Source organism: Emys orbicularis, chromosome 12, assembly GCF_028017835.1.
Source record: "Emys orbicularis isolate rEmyOrb1 chromosome 12, rEmyOrb1.hap1, whole genome shotgun sequence".
Classification (NCBI taxonomy): Eukaryota; Metazoa; Chordata; order Testudines; family Emydidae; genus Emys; species Emys orbicularis.
In genome coordinates, this window is record NC_088694.1 from 36858791 (window position 1) to 36869498 (window position 10708).

The window sequence follows — 10708 nt, forward strand, 5'->3', positions numbered from 1 at the left end:
CTGAGGGAGGGAAGTGAGGAAAAGGGGGGCAAGACTAAGGGGCGAACAGGACCACAGGGGAAGGGAAAGGGCCCCCGTTTGGGATGAAATCAATGTGCTATCTGTAAGGAGGAGGGACACTGGAAGAACGAATGCCCCCAGTGACACACCATGGGGGAAGGATATAGAAACAAAGTCCCACCCGCGCCCATCTTTTATAACGGCGCGGAAGAAGAGTCGTTTGAATAGGGAGGCCGGGGGACCCAGAGGCCCCTTCTGGCGGCACAGCCCGACAGCCTGGATCCCACGATAACAATTAAGGTAGGGGGCCGCACAATTGAAGCCCTTATTGATACAGGGGCTACCCTTAGTTTGCTTCCCCTCGCAGAGGCTCCCCAGGGAAGGGCTCAAGGGTGTACTATAGTTCAAGGGATAGAGGGACAAAACATAAAATTGGAAAAAACTCTTCCCCTCCTAGTGAAAGTAGGGGGCCATCATATTGCCCACCAATTCGTTTGTAGCCCTTCCTGTCCCATTGCGCTGCTAGGACGAGATGTCCTTACTAAATTACAGGTGGAAATCTCGTTCAATAATAATGGGACTATGGAAGTTAGACTCCCTAAACAACAAACCTCTAATTATCAAATGGCCCTTCTGAGTGCTGAAAATCCCCCCCCCCCCCCCCGGCGCAGCCGGAGGGTGAGAGGGACCAGCTGCTGGGGGTTAACTCTGAGGTCTGGGCTGAGGAGGGAGGCTTCGCTCGGGCTCGAAACGCTCTACCAGTGCATATTTCCCTTAAGGAAGGAAGCCGCCCAGTCCGAATTCGACAATACCCCCTTAAGTTAACCACTCGGATCGGGTTGAAGCCTTTGATTCAAAAGTTTTTGCAGTACGGCTGGCTAAGGGAAGGCACTTTCCCGTACAATACTCCGATAATGGGAGTGCCTAAGCCTAATGGGCAGTATCGATTGGTCCAGGACCTAAGACAGGTTAATAAGTTAATAGAGGCCCCTTATCCAGTTGTCCCAAACCCTCATACTATCTTGGGCCAAGTCCCCAAGAGCCACAGCTGGTGCTCTGTGATAGATTTAAAAGATGCTTTCTTCTCTATACCCCTTGATCAGGAGTCTCAGAAACTGTTTGCCTTTGAATGGGAGGACCCAGATACCCATTACAAGGCTCAGTATCTCTGGACTGTTGTACCTCAGGGACTTACCTGTGCACCCGAGATTTTTGGCAGCCAGCTAAAAAGAGATCTTGCCCCGTTCCTGGCTAGACACCCCTCGTGCAATATAGTTCAGTATTGTGATGATCTGCTCTTAAGTACTGAGACGGAAACAGCTTGTAGAGAGCAGACTATAGAACTCCTTAATTTTCTTGGGGCTCAGGGGTACAAGGTTTCCAGGGAAAAAGCCCAATTGGTTAGACAGCAGGTCACTTTTCTCGGGTATCATCTTTGTCAGGGACGTCGTAGCTTGGGTAAAGACAGGATCCAAGTTATACTCGAGAGTCCTCAGCCTCGAAGTCCCAGAGAGTTGAGAGCTTTCCTGGGACTAACCGGTTTTTGCCAGCTTTGGATCCCTGACTATGGAGGGAAGGCCAGACCACTATACGAGTCCCTTACTAAAGAGGGTCTGCTCCATTGGTCATGGACCAAGGAAAAAGAAAAAGCATTTCAAGAGCTTAAAGAAGCCTTAGTTCAGCCTCCCGCTTTAGCTCTTCCGGATTCCCGGAAGCCGTTCACCCTATACGTTCACGAGAGGGGAGGGGTGGCATCTGGGGTTCTGTGCCAAAGGTCGGGACCGGGTCCAATACTCAAAGGTATTGGACCCGGTTGCCAAAAGCTGGCCGGCTTGTTTACGAGCCGTGGCCGCGACCGCTCTCCTTGTGCAGGAGGCTGAAAAATTAACCTTGGGTGGGGATACTGAGGTTGTGGTGCCCCATGGGATACCCCAGATACTGGGAACAGGAGCCGGGGAAAAGCATCTAAATCCCAGTTGGCATACTAGATATGAGGTGGGGCTTTTGTTGGCCCCTAACCTGACTTTCAAGACAGTTAGTTCCCTCAACCCGGCTACCTTACTGCCTGATCCCCAAGTCCCCTGTAGGACCCGCCCCATTCATGATTGTATTGAAGTTTTGCAACAAGAGACTAAACCTCACTCTGATCTCTCAGATTTGCCCTGGCCCAATCCCGATATCGAAGGATACGTTGATGAATCTAGTTATGTAGTAGATGGGAAGCGATTTACAGGAGCAGCCGTCGTGGTTAAGAGTGGAGAGGTGTACAAGTTTAAGCTTAGCCCCAATTTATCTGCCCAGGCGGCGGAGCTGGTGGCTCTTATTGAGGCTCTCCGGTTAGGAACTGGGAAAACTATTAATTTGTATACTGACAGTCGTTATGCGTATATGGTGGTGCATGCCCACGAAACCCTGTGGAAAGAAAGGGGCTTCATTACGGCTTCAGGCCAAAGAATAGCCCATGGGACCCTTATTAAGTCATTGCTTGAGGACCTAATGCTCCCCCTCCGGGTCGCCGTAATACATGTGCGTGCACATGGGAGGGCCCCTGAAACTGAACAGCGTAAATACAATCGATTGGCTGATCAGGCCGCGAAAGAGGCCGCACAAGAAGGAGCCACGTGGCTTCTCTGGGTCCAAGATACAGGAGCTAAAACCCCTACTCCCCACTATACAGCAGAGGAAGTGTTCCATGCGCAAGCCGCAGGGGCCCAACAAGTTCCCTCTGGGTGGTGGAAGTTGCCTGGGGGAGAGATTTTTGTACCTAGACCTGTACTCCAGGAGATTCTCCGATCCTTACATAAGGAGGGACATTTGGGATCAGGAGCTATGGTCGATTTGGCTACCCGGTCCCTTAGGGGATTGGGTATACATATGGAAGCCCAAAGAATTGTTAATAACTGTTCTGTTTGCCAGCGAACAAACCAAAAGGGCCCTATTTGGCCAACATCTTCTCACTGAAGTCAGTGACATTTAGCCAGTGGGGGCATCATAAAGCTGTCAATGTACCCCTGTATGTGGTCCTTCTGTGTCCATAGTCCGTTCATCTCTGAATTGTCCTCATAGCTAGGGAAATGGCTGAGCACCAGCTGCTTGGCCTCTGGTACATTTCTGGTATGTGTCCTTCATTCGGGACAGGTCTGTGGTTCTGGTGTTGAGAGTAGCTGATGGAGGCCAAGCAAGAAACATTTTTGTGCCTGAGCCAAAGCTCATTAAAGTCAACAGGAGTTTCTCCGTTGATTTCAAATGTCTTTGGATCACCTCCTTTATCTGGTCACAGTGTGTCAATGATTCACAGCTAGTTAAAGTGACTAAAAGTCCACAATGGAAAAAGATTAGTGCTGGTCAAAAATTTTCCCAGGATGCACCATTGCCAAGCTCTCCCATAATGCACTGCCTCGCTCTCCAAGAGGGACCCCACAGTCCATGATGCAACCCAACCTGGGAGTCTAGAGAGGACAAAGAGCCTGAGTCACCCGACATACACCTCTAGTGAGGTGCTGCAGCAGCATTTCCAAATCAAAACATTTTCGGTTTTGGCTGAAATATTTCAGCATTTGGCCTAAATATTTTGTATTTTGGTCTAAATGTTTCAGGTTTTGGAAAGCAATTTATTTTTATTTTATTTTTTTCTTAAGTTCCTTTGAAAAATCTCAACAATGGGGCCAGATTCTGTCATCTTTACACACACTGTGTATTCTCTTGGCAGTTTTCTCTGGAAAAATTCCCTATCCAAAGTTTTCCATTTGGAAATCCCTGTTTTCCTGTGGGGAAATTATTCAAGGGAGAAAAACAGGGTTGTTTTTTCCCTACTTTTTCCACTCTTCCTTGCTGTTTTCAAAGTGAAAACAGATGAGAAATAATAAGAAAATGTGAGAAACAGGCATAAGTGTAGAAAGTGATACTTTTAAAGACAAATGCTGAAAGTCACACACCAACTATTTTCCAACTGGCAAATTGTTGGGAAACAGACAGAGGTGTAAGAAAGTAGGTTTTTTCCCCTCCATAGTCTAACTGTTTTCTAGCTTTTGCCAGCTGATACACAGTGAGAAATGGGGGAAAGTGAGGGGAATACCCACAGTTATTAATTTAAAAGAAATCAGTTTTGATTAAACTTTATTTTCCAATGACAAAATGTTCATCACAAATTTTTGACCAGCTTTATTTTTGGTTTGAAGAGTCACAGTGCCTTTCTAAATTTACAGAAATAGCAAAGCCCCAATAAATGCAGTAGAAAATCTTGGTGCCTGAGTACATTTTTTTCAGTTAATCTCCGGAGTGCCCCTGTCACCTCCTTGTTCCGCAAGCTGTAGATAATGGGGTTTAGCATGGGGGTCACGACAGAGTACAGCAGAGCAATGAGTTTGTCACTATTCGGCGAGTGGCTGGATTTGGGTTTCAGGTACATGGTGCAGGCTGTCCCATAGAACAGAGTCACCACCAGGAGGTGCGAGGAGCAGGTGGAGAAGGTTTTCTGCCTGCCCTCAGCTGAAGCCATCTTCAGGATGGTTGAGATGATACGAACATAGGAAGCAAGGATGAGCGTGAACGGCAGCAGGACGAAGAAGAGGGCAACCAGGAGAATGGCGATTTCAGTCCTGTGGGTGTCCCCGCAAGCCAGTTTCATCACCGGGGGGACATCACAGAAGAAATGGTTGATTTCATTAGATCCACAGAAGGGTAGGGTGAATATGGCTGCAATGTGACCCATTAACACCAGGAGGTTGGTGAGCCAGGAAGCAGCCGTAAGCCTTATATAGACTCTCCTGTTCATAAGGACTGGGTAATGCAGTGGGTGGCATATAGCAACATATCGGTCGTAGGCCATCACGGCGAGGAGGTAACATTCCGTTCCTCCTAGGAAGAGGAGGAAATACATCTGTGTTGCACAGCCAAGGAAGGAGATGTTTCTATCCTCTGAGAGGAGGTTGGCCAGTATCTTGGGCAGGGTGACCGAGGTGTAAGAGATTTCCAGGAAGGACAAGTTCCGGAGGAAGAAATACATGGGGGTGTGAAGGGCAGCGTCGGCCATAGTGACAAAGATAATGAGAAGGTTCCCAGTCAGAGCAATGAGATAACAAGACAGAAACACCACAAATAGCCCCCAGCTCAGCTCAGGGTGGTCGGCAAATCCCAAGAGGATGAAATGGGTCACCGAGGTGTGATTCCCTGTGGTCATTCCTCTGATACACTTGGTCCTGAGGAAAAACTAAATAAATAAAGACATGAGGCTGCATGAGGTGCAGGTTTCCCATTCTTTTCAATTATCCATAGTAAAGGAAGATCCTGAATACTGTTTAACCGAGAAATAGTCCTACCTCAAATTTTATCCCCTGCAGCTAGCATCAGACCAGATTCTGGTGTCCTTACTCATACTGAATAGTACTTTTCTCCAGCACAAGGAATAAGTGAGAAAAGAATAAAATTGTTGGAATTTACCAATGCAATCCTCCACACCAATTAATGTTTATTTCCTAGAGCATATTTTCCGCTCTCTAATGTCTATGGTTCTGTAATAAAAGCATCTAACTGAAAACCAAAGCCAAGCAGCTGAATACTCATAAAATCTACGGACACATGAATCTAAGTCCAGAAAAATCATTATGTTCATCAAGTGTAACCTCTTGCTTAACAGGCCATATAATTATACCCAGTAATTCCTGCATCGAGCCCATAACTTCTGGATGAGCTAGAGAATATCAATTTGAAAGACGTCGTTCTGGATTTCAAACTCCAAGTCACGGAGAATCCACCGCATCTAAAAGGAAGTTGTTGCAATGGTTAATTACCCTCCACAGTTAAAATTTAATGTCTCATTTCCAGGTGGAACATTTTTTTTTTATTTCACCTTCCAGCCATTGGATTTGGTTATAACTTTTTCTGCTAGATTAACGAGACCGGTAGCATCTTCTCTTCGTGTAGACAATGATCAAGTCACCTCTTGGACAAAATGAATAGATTGTGCAGCCTAAGTCTTTCCTCAAGACATAGTCTCTTCCCTGCCCCTTTTGCATCGGCTGGTGACCGCAACTGTTGTCTTATTCCGTGACTGCAAGTGTGGCTAGCTCCTGTCTGGGGGAAGAAAGAAGAAGAACCCTCTTTAGCCTTCCCTCCTTCCACAACTATGAAGGGATCAAACACAACTGGCTCTATATACACACACCTTACGTATCTACCTCAGACTGAGAGGAAACAGAGGTACATCAAGGTAAATGAGGGGCCCAAGGGTCTGATCCTTTAAGCCTGTGTGCAAGTGGCAGTGGCTGCTGTCAGAAGACAGGATACTGGGCTAGATGGACAATTGGCCTGGCCCTGTATGGCCGTTCTTATGTTCTTAAGTGGGTCACTTTAGTCATTTGACTTCAATGGGATGACTCATGTGAGTGAAGTAAAGGATTGGCTCCAAATGTGGCACAAATAAAGTATGACCCAGGGTCTGCTGCGCTTTGCTCCAGCCATCCACTCAGTTACATGTCCCCCATTGCTACAGTATCTGAGCGTTTCGCAGTCTTCAGTGCATTTATCCTCCCAACACCCTGGCGGCACAGGGAAGGGCTATTGTTCTCATGTCACAGATGAGGCACTGAGGCACACAGAGACTAAGGGACAGGTTTTTAAATGGGTTTAGGTGCCTAAAGATCCAAATAGGGGCCCATTTTGGATTTTCAACAGCTCCTGAGCAGGTAGGACACTCACCTCCCAGTGCAACCAATGGGAGTTTGGTACCTAATCTTTTCAGGCATATTTGAAAATCCAATTAGCTACCTATCGGCATCATTAGGAGCCTGAGTACCTTGGAAAATCAGGATCTAATGCACCAAGCCAAGATCACACAGGGAATCTGTGGTAGAAGAGTGAACTGAATCCATGTCCCCTGAGTGTCAAGCCAGAGTTCCAACCACTGGATCGTCCTTCCTCCTCTTTTAAGCAAAAGTGACCAAGCTTCTATTTTCATTTGAGCCGTGCACCATGAGGTATTAGCTGAAATCAGTGGAGTGACTGATTTACTCCAGTTAATGATTTGGACCAATGATTCCAAATTCTTCAGTTAAAGCCTCACTAACATTGAATAGCACCTGCGCATGAGTAGAGCTGGATAAAATTTTTCAGATGAATAGTTTATTCACTGAAAAATAGAGTTTTGGGTCAACTGAACTATTTGCAAATTTAAATAGAATTTGGCAAATAGTTTCAGCCAAATATACATGTTCAAGAGACAAAGAGAGAGAGAGAAAAGTTGAAACATTTCATTCTGACATTTTTAAAACAAAATGTTTTGATTTTTCATTTTGAAATGTTTCATTTTTTTAAGTTGCCTAAATGTAATAATAATAAAGGGGGTTGAAAAAAATCAGAAAGCAAAATGATTTTGTTTTCAGGTTAAACAAAACAGTTCTGCTAACAGGAAACATTTTTTGTCCAATTTTTAATTTCAGTGACCCAAACTGATTTTATTGTTGTTGAGTTTTTGGTTCAGCCAACAAACCTAGGAGAACTGTCCTATTAAATCAATAGGATTAGAAGCTTAAATGCAACTCCACATCAGTAAGGACTGTAGAGTCAATCCTAAAATTAAACCTTGTCAAGGTTTTTTTTAATCATGGAAAAATTAGCTGAAAAGAACATTTTTCGTTTTCATCTAAATTTTCAGCAAAACTGTTTTTGCTTTTAATCAAAAACCTGAAAAAATTCAGTTTTCTGACAAAAATAAATAAATTTGTTTTTGTGGAAAGCAAACACATTCTGTGGAAAATGGTTGGTGGTGGGGGTTTTGCTTGTTTGTTTATTTGAAACCACAATTTTCCATTGAAAAAAAGTGTTGATGGAAAAATTTTGACCTCTCCTACCCAACATATCTAATAAGTAGGAAGTAAAATCAGAGGCACAATAAAAGTGATAGTTTAGAATCTGAACCCATTAACACTTATTTGTAAGTCAAGAGTAGTTGTAAATCAGTCCACTGAAGAGAAAGGAGTTGCAGTGGTGTAAATCAGAAGTATTCAAGGTAGCAAAGTAATAGCAGTGCTCATCTGGAGTAACTGTACTAGTGTCAATGAAGATATCAAACACTGCTGTAACTCAGGACAGAATTTGGCATCCCCAGAATATTCCTTTTCACCTCCACAGGAGAGGAACCTGGTGCTAGAATTGTTTAAAGCTCTCTTGAAATGTAAACATGCCTCAGCTTCTTCTGGAGCATGTAGCTTGGTCTCTTTGCAGCTCCCAAATCTCTGTGAGCAGTCTGAGGAGATGCGCAGAGTGAGCAGATGTTTTTAAATTCTCTTCAGTGCCCCACCAGGACCTCATCAGCATGTCAAACTATGAACCTAGCACAGAACACACAGTAACATGAATGTGCTTCTTGGTATGTTATACAGATGGTCAATCTATCTGTCTCTCCCCATATCTATCTATCTACCCACCCAGACCTGAAGAAAAGCTCTGTGTGGCTCGAAAGCTTGTCTCTTTCACAAACAGAAGCTGGTCCAATAAAAGATATCACCTCACCCACCCTGTCTCTCTAATATACTGAGACCAGCACCACTTCACCACCATCTATCTATCTTCATACACCATCTCTTAATCTCTCTTTCTCCTTCTCATTTATCAACATGGTATCTTGGCACCCACAAGTCAGGCACAAAATTATATGAGATTGGCCTATAGAATTTCTAGTCAAGTATTCTTTGGGCCTTGAGGGGTTATAGGGAAAGAGACAACCCATGTGTCTACTTGACCGCTGAAGACAGGAGCCATGGTGAACTCCACCTCCACTATCCACATAGGCAAGGTGGGGCATGCAGAACTACTTACTCCAACCCCAGCTCATACAATATGTTCCTGTGGAGGAACCTGGCTGTCTCCTCCATGTTACCTAGTACAGACATTCACACCTATTTAAGAGAGGTCACATTCTGCACCTACTTTGTACCGGGCAGATTCTGTCCACACTTCATTGCTGAAGGGAATGGGGTTCATTCTGTTTTGCACAGCTGTATTGAAAAGCTGAGTTTGGTTTGCTGTGGTAATGTCATTTTGATAAGCAGAGTTATGGCTGAAAAAAGTCTTCTCTCCCACCCTCTCTTCCTCTATATATTCTTTCTTTGTTTCGAATGTCAGCGACAAAGATGCGGCTGGAGGTTTTGTGTGTGGTGTGTTTGAATATTCTGTGCTCAATGTTCAACTGGTTCACACTGGTGTAGCTTCATTCACTGTAATGAATGAACCATCTGGTTCACTGACTCCAGAGGAGCTCTGGCAGATATATGCCAGCTGGGGGTCTGGCCCATTGATTCCAGTGAAGCTACACTGGTTTCTAGTAGCTCAGGTTCTGGCCTCAGACCAAGTATATGGCTTGCATCTCCTCGTTTACAATAATGTAAATCATTAGAAACTTCAGAGAAGTCATTGGAGTTACACTGGTCAAAAAACAGTGGAAGCAGGTAGATCATTTCAACCTCTCATGATTATGATTATTAAGATGAGAGAAAGTGCAGATTTTCTCACTATTTCAAAACAATATTTGAAATAATAATAACTTAATATGGAATTATGATTCAGACTATATATCAGTAATTTCAGGGCAGAAAAATTACAGGTACATTATAATGATCCCCCCCCAAAAGCATTGCAAACTAAGTAAATTACACTAGGAAATTAAGATTACACTTAAAAGGAATCCAAATATGTTAAGGCAAGGAAATGCACAGTTATAACACCCAAACAACTTTAACTCTGATGTGTAGATGTCCTGCATGAATCAGGCTCTTATTCTTATTCTTTATCCTTCATTTTATTTACATGGGTTATCTGATTGCCTACATGCACCTTTTAAAATCTGTTCCTGGGGTTTCCAAAGACTGCTGATATGAGTTAGCTACCTGGGTAAATATTTTCAGGATGGATGCCGTAAATTGTTTAAGACAGAGAATCAGGTTTTAGCAGATCCCCACCAGTGAGCAAATTGCTGCTTCTCTCATATCAGGTAAATAATAAACAATAATAATAATGACATGCTCGGGCCCAATTTTTGAGCCCAATTGTAACACCATGGATGCTTAGGAATAATTTTACATGTATGGGGCATAATCCAACAAACTATAGCTAATTGGGGCATTTTTTACTAAATGAAATGTCATCAAAATACGGTGTTTTGTCAACGCCAGTTTGCAGAGGTGTATCGGTGTTGCCAATGATTTCACTGGGAAGGGTTTTGAGGAACAGGGCTCTCCGGTCACTCCTGGTACAAGAGAGAACAACCAGAATTCAAAACCTGATCTTTCTAATCCGAAACCAGACATTCCAACACAATGCATTTTGTGAAAACACTGGAAAGGTTTTGTTATTGCTGAACACTAACAAACTTAGAAACCTTGAAAGGTGTCACAAAATGGAATTGTTGCAAACACAAACACACTCATGAGTAACTTTGCGTTTTAGAGACTGCTCTCAGAATTAATCCAACAGCTATAATGGTACGGCTACACTGCAAAAAAAGCGTGTTCTTAATTCAAGTTAGCTAACCTTTGTTAGCTAACTTGGTTTAACATAGTAGTCAAAATATGGCAACTTGGCTTTTAACTTGGGTTAATGGTTTGAGTCCAACTGAAGGTTCCTCTATAGGCTTTAACATGTGCACCTAACCTGAGTTAAGAGTCAAGTTGCTGGGTCTTCACTGCTGTTTTAATCCAAGTTAGTTCACATGGTT

The 10708-nt window shown here is 43.8% G+C and overlaps 1 protein-coding gene across 1 annotated transcript; it reads right to left on the minus strand.

Annotated features, from left to right (window-relative positions):
• Positions 1-4180: 4180 nt before the first annotated feature.
• LOC135885977 (olfactory receptor 10A7-like) lies at positions 4181-5182 on the minus strand. The gene has a single exon (XM_065413873.1). The coding sequence runs from the start codon at positions 5177-5179 to the stop codon at positions 4181-4183; it is 999 nt and encodes a 332-aa protein (XP_065269945.1). The 5' UTR covers positions 5180-5182.
• Between the last annotated feature and the right edge of the window lie 5526 nt (positions 5183-10708).

What these genes read in the sequence shown, in the direction of transcription:
- LOC135885977 (XM_065413873.1), bottom strand. Translation starts at nt 5,179, where the DNA reads ATGACCACAGGGAATCACACCTCGGTGACCCATTTCATCCTCTTGGGA.